The sequence below is a fragment of the Toxorhynchites rutilus genome, chromosome 3, assembly GCF_029784135.1.
Source record: "Toxorhynchites rutilus septentrionalis strain SRP chromosome 3, ASM2978413v1, whole genome shotgun sequence".
Classification (NCBI taxonomy): Eukaryota; Metazoa; Arthropoda; class Insecta; order Diptera; family Culicidae; genus Toxorhynchites; species Toxorhynchites rutilus.
This window is the reverse complement of record NC_073746.1, coordinates 253,980,605-253,997,265: the sequence shown is the minus strand read 5'-3', so window position 1 is coordinate 253,997,265 and position 16,661 is coordinate 253,980,605. Positions and strand designations below refer to the sequence as shown.

General features: G+C 37.6%; 1 protein-coding gene across 12 annotated transcripts in view; it reads right to left on the bottom strand.

Moving 5' to 3' along the window:
• The window catches only part of LOC129780236 (ras-specific guanine nucleotide-releasing factor 2-like), a 536,608-nt gene that overhangs the window by 359,738 nt on the left and 160,209 nt on the right, over positions 1-16,661 (bottom strand). For all 12 annotated transcript variants that reach the window (XM_055788276.1, XM_055788280.1, XM_055788278.1 and 9 more), the window contains 4 exons: positions 10,966-11,320; positions 10,694-10,791; positions 4,397-4,516; positions 4,163-4,325 (listed from right to left, as the gene is read on the bottom strand). In XM_055788276.1, coding sequence (XP_055644251.1) covers positions 4,163-4,325; positions 4,397-4,516; positions 10,694-10,791; positions 10,966-11,320 — 736 coding nt within the window. The remainder of the gene's footprint in view (positions 1-4,162; positions 4,326-4,396; positions 4,517-10,693; positions 10,792-10,965; positions 11,321-16,661) is intronic.

The window sequence follows — 16,661 nt, the reverse complement described above, 5'->3', positions numbered from 1 at the left end:
GTTTTAACAGTGTTGTGATTGTCCTTTGCAGTCTCAAGTTATAGCGTGTCAAAGATGGAGTCAACCAAACTAGAAATTCGCCATATTTTACGTTTTTACTAACTGCGAGGTAAAACTGCAACGAAGGCTGCCGAAAAAATTCGTGTAGTTTATGGTCCCGATACTGTAACGATTCGCACAGCACAGCGATGGTTTGATCGATTTCGTTCTGGTGTAGTGGCTGTCGAAGATACACCCCGTACTGGTAGGCCAATCGTCGTGGAAACCGATAAAATCGTTGAAATCATCCAAGTAGACCGGCATGTGAGCACTCGCTCGATTGGCCAGGAACTGGGTATAGACCATAAAACCGTTTGGAATCATTTGCAGAAGATGGCTGGATGTATGGGTGCCACACGAGGTGACGCAAAAAAATCTTTTAGACCGAATCAACGCCTGCGATGCACTGCTGAAACGGAACGAACTTGACCCATTTTTGAAAAAGATGGTGACTGGTGATGAAAAGTGGATCACGTACGACAACCTAAAGCGAAAAAAGTCGTGGTCGAAGCGCGGTGAGCCGGCCCAAACCATCGCCAAGCCCGGATTGATAGCCAGGAAGGTTTTGCTGTGTGTTTGGTGGGATTGGAAGGGAATCATCCACTATGAGCTACTCAACTATGGCCAGATCCTCAACTCGGTTCTCTACTGTGAGCAGCTTGACTCGGTTCTCTACTGCGAACAGCTTTGACCAGAAGCGGCCAGAAATGATCAATACGAACAACGAACCAGGACAACGCTCGGCCTCACACATCTTTGATGACTCGCCAGGAGCTACGGGAGCTCGGATGGGATGTCCTATTGCACCCACCGTATAGTCCAGACCTGGATCCAAGTGATCATCATCTCTTCTGGTCCATGCAAAACGCTCTTCGTGATACTAAGTTGGCCTCAAAAGAAGCTTGCGAAAACTGGCTGTCTGAGTTTTTTGCAAATAAGGGGGGGATAATGAAGTTGCCTTCTAAATGGAAACAAGTTTGCGAACAAAACGGCGCATATTTAAATAGGGTAATTTTAAGTATGTTAAACAAAGCGTCAAATTTCGATCAGAAATACGACATTTCTTTTTCCTCAACTCTATAAATATTTTTAACCCATTTTGTACTAAGCGTTCGAAAAATCGAACAGCAACATTGATAATTTATCATGGCTCTGGAAAGCAATCGTATGGTGAGGTTTTGGCATCAAATAATAGCTTAATCTATTAGCTACCACTTACTATCAATTTCATTCAGTTTTATATAACTTTATTGGGTAATAAATTCAGTTTAAAGCAACTATGTGCGGAAAGTACATAACGTCACATAACCTAACAAAAAACAAAAACTTTGAAAATTCAAAATATGTAAACTTTTTTACAGTATTTGTCACAAACCTACTGGATGCGACGCACCTCACAATACACCGTTAAAGTTTACACTGAGAGAAATAATTAGTAAATATAACGAATTTTTTGGTAAATACTACCAATCTATAGTCATTTTCGACCGTACTAATAAACACATATGTCAAGCAGAACCATGATTCGGAAGCCCAATATCAGCTACATTTTCTCGCCGAAAATGCACGTATCAGAATTATATCCTTATTATACCTCCGTATTGCCTTATGGGAACAATGAAAATGGTTAATACGCGCTTTTCTCACCAGTTTTCAGATATGACAATATCCAAGCTTACTAATGTTATCGAGTAAAATATACTAATCTCTGGTAGGGATGCGGGTTTGTTGACAATATGTACAAAAAATTTGTACATTCTACTAATTTTGCATTACCAAATGTATTTAGTACAGGATTTTTCTAAGGGTATGTTTAGAAGCTCCCAGATGCCACCCTGGACTATTAATTGCCAACCTGTTTTGTTTATGGGTATACAGAACAAACAGTACCAGTTACAAAAATTGATTGATTAAGTGAATAGGATTGTTTATTGAGATAGCTTATGCGTTGAGTTTACTATTCCATTTGAATCTAACTTAAAAGTTAGATATATAAAATTGTCTTTATTCTATAAATTAAAATTTCCTTCTACTTAAATCTAGTTTAAAGTCGTCAGAAACCGTGTCGATTTTCTTTAAAATGACATATATTACATGCACACAATTGTCCATAATTAAAAACATACTGATCTGTAAATATGTAACAATTACTCTGAAGCAGTACGAAGATAGCACGGATCACTATTTTGTGACTAGTACATCAGTAGAGAAAACTAAACGTGAGTGCTAACATTTTTGTATTTGAAAAGAATTTTCTGATATATCCCAAATTATGTTATTATGCAAACAAAAATTATTCTCCTGATGCTAGACGAGAACTGTGAATTTATAATTACTAAATGTTTCCTCATTTTGTGTTTCTCCCCGAAGGGATTTTATAACTCATTTCTGTTGTAAATATACGAGTTACGAAACCGGATATTGTCTTTTCTGTCTGTCCAGTTGCTAATGCAACAGTATTAGTTAGATAAAAGATCACACATTGTGATGTAAGAAAAAAAACAATGAATTGAACCTCCTACAGGAACAAAAATGTATAGATGATAGCTCAGGATTATACACAGAAATACACGGAATATCGCACTTCAGGAAGACCATTGGATGTGGCACAGGAAAATTAACACTTTGGAACATAGGAATACTTTTTAACACACATGGATTTATTGCACGATCTTACTCGGGTAAAGGTTAGATTGGGAATGCAAAATTAATGGTTTTGGCTATGGATCGATTCGTATGCTGTTTAATCTTTGTTCGTATGGGTTCGGCTGCCTTTTGTATGTCCGGATATGTAGTTTGTGTTCGTGTCTTGCATCACACATTGCATCTCTAAGGGAGTGAATTGGATAGGAATAATGATAGGGATGAACATTGAAAATTGGGAATAGGGATACTTGTTCCTTTTTCGCGTTGTCGTTCGCGAACATGTTTGTTAAAAAAATAATTTTAACAACTTGGTCATTAACGGGCTAAAATTCAATCCCGGAATCCCGGGAACCTGATGAGTGTTTTGAGTTTGCATACGTTTGTGGAAAAAGAAATGAAATCAGTACAAAAATGGCCATAAGTACAAACATTTTAATTTGCTGGATACCAGGTCGATCATGTGAAGTTGTTTTTTGTCGCACACTAAACAGTCAAATGTAAAAAAATGTATAAATTACCAATTTGAAGTTTATACATTTTTCACAAAAATACAGAATAATCTATTCAATTACTTGTCGAATACTTATATTTTCTAAATAAAATTGTATTTCGTCACAGCAATGCCAAATCACGTAGAACTTTTTGGCCAAGGCAGTAGGGTAGGGCAAACTCGATACCATACACACCAAATCCACTAGAACACTAATCTACTACCCTTTCCGAATGAAGCTTTCCCCAACTTTTGCTCCGATGCAACATTGCCCAATAGTTTCTCAATTATTTCCACACTTGCAAAAACACGCCGAGTAAATTTGTTGGCCTCATTCCAAAGGTCAGTTTCCGCAGCAAGCATCCACAACTTCCTTTCCTATTGTAGGAACGGAACTAAGATTGCATATCGGGTTTACACGTTCCGGTCGACCAATATACACTAGATCCCGAAAGTGCAAATTCATCATTTTTGTTTTATGTTCTGCTTCTGACTCTTTCGAGAACAGCCGAGGGCTTTGTGCAGCAGCAGCAGTAGCTTTGGAATTTTCTTTCACAAGCGGCCATTTGCCCGAAACATGTATCATTCTGCTAATGCTCAGTATTTATTTTCACACACCGTTGGATGTTGTTCGGTGGGCCAAAAACTGACCAGTCCAAGCGGAAGAAAGTTTTCTGCCGAAAAGCAGCTGCTGGTCGATTCTAATATCGCTTCTGCTTGTTTGAGATGGTTCAAAATGGACAGAGCAAAAAACAATTATAATCTGGAACGGACCCACATGCTGGCCGAGATTTCATATACATGGATATGTTCAATCTTTGGGAAGTTACGAACCGGTACGAACCCAACTTTGTTTATAATTCCCATATGGTCCGACTTTATAAAAGTGAGGACGTCAGCAGCTAACCACAATACACTCTTTCGCATTGTCAAATTACTTAGTAGAAGCTTACTAGTACTTCTAGTGGTACATATATCGATACTTACAGTTCTCGGTACTTTGTCCCAGGTTTTCTTCAGTCGAAACACAGCCGCATTGGTGAATGCGGCACAGATTTGCAGAACTCCATTAAAGTTGTGCATACACCGACAAATATCTGCCACAGCAGTCCACTTCTCGATGGCAGCTACCCGCGCCGTCATGTTGCTCCTGCGGGATGAAAAATCATTGTTCAATTATTCTTAAACCGCTTGGTTGGACGCAAACTATCCACTACCCACCTCGAAACTATTTCCGAACACACCAACCGTGAGCCATCGTTGAACCGTTTAGTCATAAGAATTATATGCTCTGATAGCGCCTTCTTGTCGATTTTCATCCACGCCTGCCCGAGAAATTCTCTGCAGTTGAGAGAAAAATTAAGAAATAGATTTTCAAAATATACGTGTGTACACGTGAACGAAGGTTTTAAGACTGGTGGTACAGGCTCTGCCACAACTCATACCAAAGTAGGCTGTCTACAAAAGAAATAATCGTTTTCGTGATTTGTTGCAAAATGACGTTTTGTCCCCTTTAGCCTTCCTGTACTTGCGCGCAAATTAATAACCCGTATACTCGCGCACGGTGTCACAGACCGACAGTTAAACTATATATGTTTTCTCCAACTTCATTCAGGTCATCTAATTCAGCAACTTCAAAACAGAGTATAAATTTTTAATAATCCAACACCAATAACGGTAATCGACTTTTGACGTAGGATTACGTCTTTCGGGAACATATTGGGGAACAAATTGAAAATCGAAAATCAAGCACATCGTGAAAATTGCCCAATTTCAAAACCTTATTGCTCAGTCATTTCATGATGGATTGATGAATTTTTTGCGTCAATCGATTTCGGTACTCCAACACATTTTTTTTTATATTGAAGAAAATAATATATGTCATGAAACTAACTATCAAATAATTGAAAAATCTCAACCCTTATCCTAACGGAAATACCCACTTCTGATTGGTCAAAATTGACGACACATGCGGCGGGTCCCTAACAGAGAAATCAAAACCTAGCTGTCTGGGGGAAATCGGCATTGCAAATACATGATAGTAGGGGGGACTTTTGTTCCTACCGAAATGTGTTCCCTATCAGAGACATCAAAACCAAGCTGCCTTGGGGAAATCGACATTGCAAATACATGAAAGTAGGAGGGACTTTTGCTCCCACCTTTTGACGTCTGAAGCAAGCTGCCGGGGGAAATCGGCATTGCAAATATGTGCAAGTCGGGGAATTTTTCTATTGCAAGTTAGATGAGTGATACGTTTAATTCTAGCAAAAAAAATATTTGGACCTTTAATGTTGGTTGCTTCGTGAGATTTCATTCCAATGACCGATCGTGTATCGTCAAAAATATAGCACAAGTGTAATTGTAAAATTGTATATGTTAGCAGTTGTGTCAAAAATGACTTGATATATGAAACGATTAATTTCAATTTTCATAAATAAAAACCAAGGTGTGTTTCCGCTCGAGAACGAGTCGTTCAGCTTAAGCTGTCTGTTTTGTTGTGTTCATTTTCACCCAAGGAAAGTTCATGCGGCGAGAATAGTAGCAAAAGTGGAGAAATATTTGTAAAAGTGATTTCCCATATGTCCTACATATAGTATTAGGTGTTGTTAGTCCAATTAAAATTTGCATTGGGTTTAATAAACACTCAGAAAGTAAAAATTATCGTTACATTACCTTTTCCATTTCCTATATTAAAGTAACATGTATTTACTTATTAGAAAAATTGATAATTGTGTTCGGTATTGGTAATTTTCTTATATTTCATTGATGAGTTTTTTTTCTTTATTTCATTCATACATAACACAGAATGTATCTCGTCTAGGGTCGAAGAGAGCGGTTTTCATCATATCTCACTCCACTTCGGCATCTTCTATCTGATACGCTCCACCCAACGACTGTTTACCATATTTCTATCATCATCACTCGGTAAACACTGCACAATGGTCTAGGAGATGCATTTAAGTGGAAATTAGCATTTAGAGCTCGACGGTTATTCTCTAGACAAAAACCGTCTTCGACAAAGTTGGTACATATGATAGAGCGCTCATTTTTATGTTATCAAAAATAGGGTGACCTAAATTGTCGATGAAATAAAAAGTCACAGGAGGGTTGTGTCCGAGACACGACCGCATAGTTGACGTAGGATTCCGTTAGGCTATCTGTTGATTTTGGATATGTTTGAAGAATTACATCGTTGAACTCTCCGATAATGATTTGGTGGCCCTGAAAAGGACAATTTTGTTTGGTTGTTGGGTATTGTTTGTTCACTCCACCAGTGAACAATGGTCCAGGAGATGCATTTAAGTGGAAATTAGCATTTAGAGCTCAACGATTATTCTCTAGACAAAAACTGTCTTCGACAAAGTTGTTACATATGATAGAGCGCTCACTTTTATGTTATCAAAAATATGGTGACCAAAATTTTCGATGAAATAAAAAATATAACTTTCTTATCTTTATAGAGAGAGGTAAATATAGTTCAACAATGTTGTAGTCCCAGTTATTTGAGATATCTTTGTGGAACAATGTTTTTTTCTATCTCTTAAAATAACCAACACAGCGCCTTTTTTCTATGTTGCGTTAGGGTCACCATGAAAAAAACGGTTTTTATACTCTATCTTTTATATTTCAAATTCGACATACAAACTGTCCTCGAAAGATTTTTAGAACATACTAATACAAACATTTTGCAATGCAGAACTTGTCTTTATCTCAACTTCACTCAAAGTTATTGATATTTCTTCAAAAAAATACACTCTCTTCAATTGATTGCCATTCTTTCTGGGGCAAACATAAAAAAAGTTTGTTGACGGAATTAGAAAGAACAAATTTCACTCTATATAATATGTGTTTTTCGAAGATATGTTTGTTTTTGAGTAAATTAAAATTGAAATCATGAGTTTTTGGGTGAAACGCCATCAATAACTTTGAGCAGGATTAAGATATTGACAAATTCTGCATCGCAAAATATTGGTATTGATAAGCTCTAAAACTCGTACGAAGACAGTTTTGATGTACAATTGGAAATATCAAAGTTAGAATAAAAAAAAACGTTTTGTTCATGGTTACCCTAATGCAATTTAGTTAAAAAAAACAACTTTGTGGCTGATATTTATTCTTTAGACAAAAACTGTCTTCGACAATGTTGTTACATATGATTGAGCGTTCATTTTTATGTTATCAAAAGTAGGGTATACAAAGAATAAATTTTCTCCAAACAATAACCGGAACATGGTGGGGTGCCCATCCAGGAGACCTCATTCAGTTGTACAAAACAACGATATTGTCAGTGTTAGAATATGGCAGTTTTTGCTTCCGATCAGCTGCCAGGATTCATATTCTCAAGCTGGAGACAATACAATATCGTTGCTTGCGTATAGCCATGGGGTGTTTGCATTCGACACATACGATGAGTCTCGAAGTTTTAGCAGGAGTACCCCCGCTTACTCTTCGGTTCACAGAATTATCCTACAGATTTCTCATCCGTTGCAAGATCATGAATCCATTGGTGATTGATAACTTCGAAAATTTACTACAACTGACTCCTCAGTCAAGTTTTATGTCTTTATACCATGAGTACCTTACCCACGACGTGCACCCTTCACCAGGCATCTCCAACCAAGTTTGCTTCCCATACTTTTGCAATTCCTCTGTCATTTTTTATCTGTCCATGCGACAAAAAATCCATGGAATACCAGATCACCTACGCTCCAATGTTATTCCGTCGATATTTTCGGAAAAATATGGGAAAGTTGGATCTGATAAAATGTTCTTTACTGACGGTTCATACATAAACGGGTCCACTGCCTTCGGCATCTTCAATGAAAATTACAGTGCCTCTTTCAAACTCAAAGATCCTTGTTCCGTGTATGTCGCAGAAATGGGTGCGATATACTATGCTCTAGGGATCATTGAAACACTGCCCATCGACCATTATTTTATTTTTTCAGACAGTCTCAGCTCAATAGAGGCAATCCGCTCAATGAAAGTTGATAAACGCTCATCTTATTTCCTAACAAGAATAAGACATCTATTGAGTGTTTTGGTCGAAAAATTATTCAAGATTACCTTAGCATGGGTTCCCTCTCATTGCTCGATTCCGGGGAATGAGAAAGCGGACTCGCTAGCTAAGGTGGGCGCTTCAGAAGGCACACTTTTTGAAAGGCAAATTGCCTATAATGAATTTTTTCACATTCCTCGTCAGGAAAAGTAGGGTGACCAAAACTGTCGATGAAATGAAAAATCTAACTTTCTTATCTTTATAGATAGAGGAAACATAGCTCGACAATATTGCTAGCCCCAATTATTTTAAATAGCTTTGTAGAACAAAGCTTTTTTGTATCTTTTAATATAATCGATTTAGCGCTTTTTTTCCTAAGTTGCATTAGAGTGACCATGAAAAAGCGGGTTTTTTTGCTCTAACTTCTATATTTCAAATTCTACATCAAAAGTGTCTTTATACGACTTTTAGAGCCAGCTTTTTACAACATTTTGCGATGCATGACTTGTCTTAATCCTACTCAAAGTTATTGATGGTTTTTTATCCAAAAACTCATGATTTCAAATTTGATTTACTCAAACACGAAAAATAACATAGTTTTCTAAATAACACATCATGTAGAGTGAACTATGTTCTTTCAAATGCAGCCAATAAACTTTGTTTATGTTTGCCCCAGAAAAAATTACAAGCAATTGAAGAGAGAGTATTTTTTGGGAAGAAATATCAATAACTTTGAGTGAAGTTGAGATACTGACATGTACTGCATCGCAAAACGTTTGTATTAGAAAGCTCAAAAAGTCTTTCGAAGACAGTTTGTATGTAGAATTTGAAATATCTAAGCTAGAGTATAAAAACCTTTTTTTTTCATGATGACCCTAACGCATCTCGGAAAAAAGGCGCTATATTGGTTATTTCAAGAGATATAAAAAAAACTTTGTTTGACAAAGATATCTCAAATAACTGGGACAACAATATTGTTGAACTATGTTTACCTCTATCTATAAAGATAAGAAACTTACATTTTTTATTATTATTATTTTCGACAATTTAGCCTCTTCGACACTAGACGATGTATGAATGAAATAAATAAATAAATATAAAATAAAGAATGAAATAAAGAAAAAGAAACATCAATGAAATATAAGAAAATTACCAATACCGAACACAATCATCAATTTTTCTAATAAGTAAAAACATGTTACTTTAATATAGCGAAAACATATTTGAAATGGAAAAGGTAATGTAACGATAATTTTTACTTTCTGAGTGTTTATTAAACCCAATGCGAATTTTTATTGGACTAACAACACCTAATACTATATGGAGGACATATGGGAAATCACTTTTTCAAATATTTCTCCACTTTTGCTACTATTCTCGCCGCATGAACTTTCCTTGGGTGAAAATGAACACAACAAAACAGACAGCTTAAGCTGAACGACTCGTTATAGAGCGGGAACACACCTTGGTTTTTATTTATGAAAATTGAAATTAATCACTCATATATCAAGTCATTTTTAACACAATTTTAATAATATTTTTGACGATACACGATCGGTCATTGAAATGAAATCTCACGAAGCACCCAACATTAAAGTTCCAAATATTTTTTTGCTAGAATTAAACGTATCACTCATCTAACTTGCAATAGAAAAATTCCACGACTTGCACATATTTGCAATGCCGATTTCCCCCGGCAGCTTGCTTCAGACGTCAAAAGGTGGGAGCAAAAGTCCCCCTGTTAGGGAACACATTTCGGTGGGAGCAAAAGTCCCCCTACTTTCTTGTATTTGCAATGCCGATTTCCCCTAGACAGCCCAGTTTTGATTTCTCTGTTAGGGACCCGCTGCATGTGTCGTCAATTTTGACCAATCAGAAGTGGGTATTTCCGTAAGGATAAGGGTTGAGATTTTTCAATTATTTGATAGTTAGTTTTATTACATATATTATTTTCTTCAATATATAAAATTGTTATGGAGTACCGAAAAAAGCAAAAAAATTCATCAATCCATCATGAAATGACTGAGCAATAAGGTTTTGAAATTGGACAATTTTCACGATGTGCTCGATTTTCAATTTTCAATTTGTTCCCCAATATGTTCCCGAAAGACGTAATCCTACGTCAAAAATCCCGTATTGACTTTTTTCAATTTTCACAAACAATCGTGTACGCCAGTTTAGAAAAAGTAGTTTCGAGAAAAACGCTGATACTGAGTCACTAAAACGGCTATAACTCGGTAAATAACCAGAATTTCGCAAAATCCTTCCATGGACATATTGTTGAATATCAAAACTTCAGAAATATTAAGAAAGCTTTTTTTCGATTTTTTCGAATTTCCAGACTAGAATATCCCCTATGGAAACATCCTACCCCATCAAATAATCACCAGCTTCTAAATTTTATCGGTACCATATGTAAAAAGCAATTCTGGTTTATATTGAGACAGACGATGTGTGTTTGGTTTTCCAACCGTTCATTTCCTGGTAATATAGTACAACATAAGAGGAAAACAACTTACTCGCTTCGAATGGCCTGAAAGATTTGGTGATCCAGGTAAGTCATTTGTTCTGCGATTTCCAGTGCCGACAGTGATTCGAGGGTTTCCTTAACTGGCGTCTATTGGGAAGCATAGGAATATAAATATTAATATAAATATAAAAATATATCTAAATTATTGATGCACACAAGTCAATTCAGGAGAATTTAGTTACTACAGCAAACATGCTTCACTTCCGATTGTTTTCTTGGCCGATCTAAAAACATTTGATCGTGGTTGGATTGAGAGGTTACCTGTGGTGGCGTCAGCAGCGCGTCCAGAATTTTCTTGCCACTGTCTATATCGTCGCGGCACAAGAGTCGTAACAGCTGGGATGCAGCTTTATGCTCAGTGGGCAACAGGTTTGGACTGCAGGTAATGTCGTCCAGAAAGGATATCGTCTGTGAGCGCAGAGCTGCGTCCTGTTCAAAGTCCTGGAAGTGCTTGGACACCCAGTGCCTCAGCACGTTCAGAACGCGCATCGTAGCCGGTGAGCTCACAACAGATTCCTTCCGGTTCCTAGCTTCCACGTCGGGGGGCTCGTCTCTAGGGTTACTGGAAGCTGAGGTAGCGATTGCGAAAGCCGCTGCTGCAGTTGATGTGCTACTCCTGTCCAGTTCGCCGATTGGAGTATTTTGTGCATTGGTACGCAGAAAATTTCAGTTTTCAGTGCATTGGATTGCGACATGTGAGTGTTTATTATTGGTCAACCGATATGGATGTCATAAATGAAGAAGAGAATAAGGTTTTTTTTAATCCGCCATATCGCTCAAGGGACTGAGTAGTGAACCGAAACTATCTTATTTTTAATATCATCATCATCATCTTGATCATCATCATCATTACAGGATTTAAGAACAGAGTTAACCAAAGTGAGTTATGAGGTAAAATATGAGTCATACACGTACATACACATTCATACTGCCATTCGCGAAATGAATCTTTCCATTCTGAGAATGTTTTCTTTAGCGGCATTCAATTACAATAACAAATATTTTCACGGTTTTATAGCACTTTCTCGAATACCATTCACCCGATACCCATATACAACCATTCCATGCCAAACCGATATAGTGGTTCTCAGATTTCCATGAAAAGTGGTACAGGGAAACTTCGACATGACGTACCCTGGTTATAACGAACCCTCGATATATCGTACATTTTACCTCGATATAACGTACATATTTTCAAAGTCCAAAGCAATATTTTTTTGAATATTTTTTTTTCTGAAAGAACAATGAATTATCTGTATTTTGATACTAAAGCTTGTTTTGTATATTTAACCAATCCCAAAATACAACTGTTTTGTGATTCTAAATGAATCAAACTTTAATCAACTGTACGAAGGGAAACATCATGAGAAAAGTTGGTTTCGCCCCCTAGTTGAATTTATTGATTGACCTCACTCAAACAGCAACACAATGAAGTAATAAAAGCTACGTTTCTGAGTTCTTTTTTTTCTTATTTATTTATTTATTAATTCCATCAAATTGTAATACAGTAGAATCCGTTTATTATGACTCCGCTTATATTGACCTACCGCTTATTATTTCGTAATTACACAACGAAGTTTAGTTTTAATATGAAATTCTTTGTAAAAAAAGTCGATTATTATTACTTCTTTACCTGCAGAAGTACTTATTTACATAAAAACGGTTTTTTTGCGAAACGCTTTGTACGACGTCCGCTTATTATGACCTCCTTTCGATGTCATTATAAACGGATTCCACTGAACATACATTGCGATTGTCAACTTCTTCTAAAATATTCTTTAAATCTACTTCGAAGCGCTGTGCCTGCGGGGTTAAAATCAAAGAGGTGAAAAATCTTATTAAAGGTACCAGACATGAATTCCAAAGGATCATCCTGACCATAATACACACTGTTCCGGAAATCGAGCCTTAGGAAACCACGGTGACGTAGGGTGCGTTCTGGAGCATACATATTGAGGTTAGCTAACAAGGAAGGAGAATCAATCTCACTCCTCAGTAGTTTTGCAACAACAGAGTATCAATTCCCAGCAAGTTACAGCGTTCCTCGTAAGGCGACAATTCCCTTGGGTTCCGCCACGGAAGATTCCTCAAAGCAAGACGCACGAACTTTCTTTGGACAGATCCAATGCGCGCTTTCCAAATGCCGGGGAAAGGGCACCATACGACAGAAGCAAATTCCAGGATGGAACGAACCAGCGCACAGTAGAGAGATTTCAAGCAAAGCGGGTCCTTGAATCCATCGGTAACCTTTAAAACGAAGCCGAACTGTTTGTTTGCTCTGGAGATGATATCGTTGTAGTGGTAGATGAATTTAATTTCGGTTTGAGTTCTTTATTTTGCTTTGATATAACGTACAAATCGATACAACGTACAGTTTTTAAACTAAAATGTACGTTATATCGAGGTTACTCTGTAGTTTTGTTTTTTATTGCAAAATATATGACCCGTATTTTTTTTATTTTTTTGTTAGGTAGAGCATTTTCATTTTAGGGTGGTCCGAAAAATCCTTTTTGTTCAACTTTTTCGCAAAAATTACTTTTTTCAAAATTCATAATTTTTGAATTACTGAACCGATTTAGATAATCGACATATCAAATTGAAGCCAATGAGCTAGCCGTTTGGTTAAAAAATACTGAACAATGAACTTTGTTCTCGTAAATATTGGTTGTATTTTGTTTGGGGGGTTTTTGTTGTGTGCTTTTTGCATTCCATCGTGTATAATCTACAGACATGAATGAGAAAGCGCTGAAGAGAACTTCACACAATTTTGTTTGGTTGTATTTGTATTTGTTTTTTGTTGTTTTCATGGCTTTGACATGAGGGCAATGTTTTTTTTAATATTTTTCCTTGAAAGCTGAGGATTTTTTACATAGCACAAAAAAATAGCATCTCTGATATATTAGGCTGTCAAAAAAGTCCTGCGGTATTTCCGCGAGGTGTCGTTGTAAGCGCGTAGTTCTAAAGGGTGTGTCACATCAAATTGCATCACGGGAAAAACGCTGTAGAAATTCGCCCAGTAGACCGATCCTTTTGAAAATTCTAGACAGTACAGAAACAGGAACAGAAATCCATTTTTTCTTGAAGTCCGCCTCCGATTTGACAACTTTTGGGTTCTTCCGGAGGGCCTGCTTCATAATCGCCCAATATTTCTCTATTGGGCGAAGCTCCGGCGCGTTGGGCGGGTTCATTGCGCGCTATAACATAGTCCTTGACTTGTTTTGTTTGGTTAAGTCGTTCGTGAGTTATAGTGTCGCAAATATGGAGCAAAATAAAGAGAAAATCCGACATATTTTACAGTACTACTATGACAAAGGCAAAAATGCATCTCAAGCTGCCAATAAAATTTGTGCAGTTTACGGACCCGATACAGTTTCTATTTCCACCGCACAACGATTGTTTCAACGTTTTCGTTCTGGTGTAGAGGTCGTCGAAGATGCGCCACGCTCCGGAAGGCCTGTCGTCGAAAATTGCGACAAAATCGCTGAATTAGCCGAGAAAGACCGGCATAGTAGCAGCCGTAGCATCGGCCAAGAGCTGGGGATAAGTCATCAAACCGTTATTAACCATTTGAAGAAGCTTGGATTCACAAAGAAGCTCGATGTATGGGTGCCACACACGTTGACGCAAAAAAACATCTTTGACCGTATCGAAGCATGTGAATCGCTGCTGAATCGCAACAAAATCGACCCGTTTCTGAAGCGGATGGTGACTGGCGATGAAAAGTGGGTCACTTACGACAACGTGAAGCGCAAACGGTCGTGGTCGAAGGCCGCTGAAGCGGCTCAGACGGTGGCCAAGCCCTCATTAACGGCCAGGAAGGTTCTGCTGTGTGTTTGGTGGGATTGTCAAGGAATAATCTATTATGAGCTGCTTCCCTATGGCCAAACGCTCATTTCGGACCTGTACTGCCAACAACTGGACCGCTTGAAGGTAGCACTCATGAAGAAGAGGCCATCTTTGATAAACAGAGGCCGCATTGTCTTCCATCAGGACAACGCCAGGCCACACACTTCTTTGGTGACGCGCCAGAAGCTCCGGGAGCTCGGATGGGAGGTTCTTTTGCATCCGCCGTATAGTCCGGACCTTGCACCATGTGACTACCACCTGTTTTTGTCCATGGCGAACGAGCTAGGTAGTCAGAAGTTAGCCACAAAAGAGGCCTGTGAAAATTGGCTATCCGAGTTATTTGCCAATAAGGAAGCGAGCTTCTATAACAGGGGTATTATGAAGTTGGCATCTCGTTGGGAACAAGTCATCGAACAAAACGGCGCATATTTAACTTAAAACAGATGATTATAACTAATTTTATGAACAAATGAAAATTCAAAAAAAATGCCGCAGGACTTTTTTGACAGCCTAATATTATGTAAAAAATCCTCAGCTTTCAAGAAAAAATATAAAAAGATATAGCGTCTTCTAGTCCAAAGCCATGAAAACAACCGGCAAACTTCGTCCCGCCCAAAATATGTGTTTTGTTATCAATACCTTCAAACATCCACGTTTTCTTACTATGAGCAAGTTCATGGGTCCAATTGCAGAACTGTTCTAGATTAATCTTTTAATCGACCCCGTTGAATTTAACTTTTACTATAAAATTCCTAGTATTTCTAACAAAACTCATCATTATAATATCAAATTATTTTCAGGCACAATTCTCATTCAAGATTTTTCAACCACTTGCAAATAACATGTTTCTTCGTTACATGGAATAAATGTTTTATACAGAAAATATGATAGAATAAAGACAGCCCTGAATGGTTAAATTCCTTCCTCGAGTTCTGCTCACACATTCGGCGATCCTTTTTTCTGTATAGATAGAAGGAGATCCATTTCCATTTCCAGTTTTGAACAAAGATCAATTTCGCTAACGCAAACATCAAATGGACTAACAGCCCTTGTCACTATGTAATTGTAGAATATATGAGAATTTAATTTCGAAACGAATTTTCCCTTTTTCCAGAAAGAAATTTGAAATTTGTGTTTCATTTGTATGGCAGCCTCTCTTAGAGAGCGGGGTGGAGAGTCTTACCATCATAGAAACATTTATTGCATCCTAAAACCTTTATATGTCTAATTTGGTTCCATTTGCTTGATTAGTTCTCGAATTATGGTAGGAGTGTTGAACCACCTTAGAAATGTTTCTTGCCCCCTAAAACCTCCACATGCCAAATTTGGTTCAGTTTTCTTGATTAGTTCTTGAATTATGCCGAAATGTATGCATCATTTGTATGGCAGAGAAGGGAGAGAGGTTTCATTTGCTTGAATAATTCTCGAATAAAGCAGAAATTTATGTTTCATTCGTATGGCAGCCCCCCCTTAGGGGGGGGGGGGTGGAGTGTCTAACCATGGAATCATTGCACCCTTAAACCTCCATATGCCAAATTTCGTTTCATTTGCTTGATTAATTCCCGAGTAATGCAGAAATTTGTGTTTCATTTGTATGGCAGGCCCCCCTTAAAGAGGGGTGAGGGGTCTTAAACTATCACGAAAACCTTCCCCGGCCCCAACAACCGCTACACACCAATTTTTATGTTGATTGGTTCAGTAGTTTCCGAGTCCATAAGAATCAGACAGACAGACATTTTCACTCCCCCACGTTCATAGAAACAAACGAACTTTCGAACTTTCGTTTCGTTAAAACGTTACGACGTTGATGCTTTGAAGGCTCTCATTGTTGGTGTGTATGCTGTGAGAAAATAATCGTCAATTAATAAAAAAAATCACCAAAAATGTTACTACTTTCGAGATCTTAGTACCGTTCTGAATCATATTTCGGACACTTTGATCTAATATCTTGAAATGCTTAATTCTCTGATGATATAACTATAAAAATAATATCACAATTGCTTCTTTAGAGTAATCCCTTGGTTTCACTATCATTTCATATGAGAACTAGGAGGCGATCTGGCGTAGTGGTAACATCCATGCCTCTCACGCTGAAGGTCACGAGTTCAATT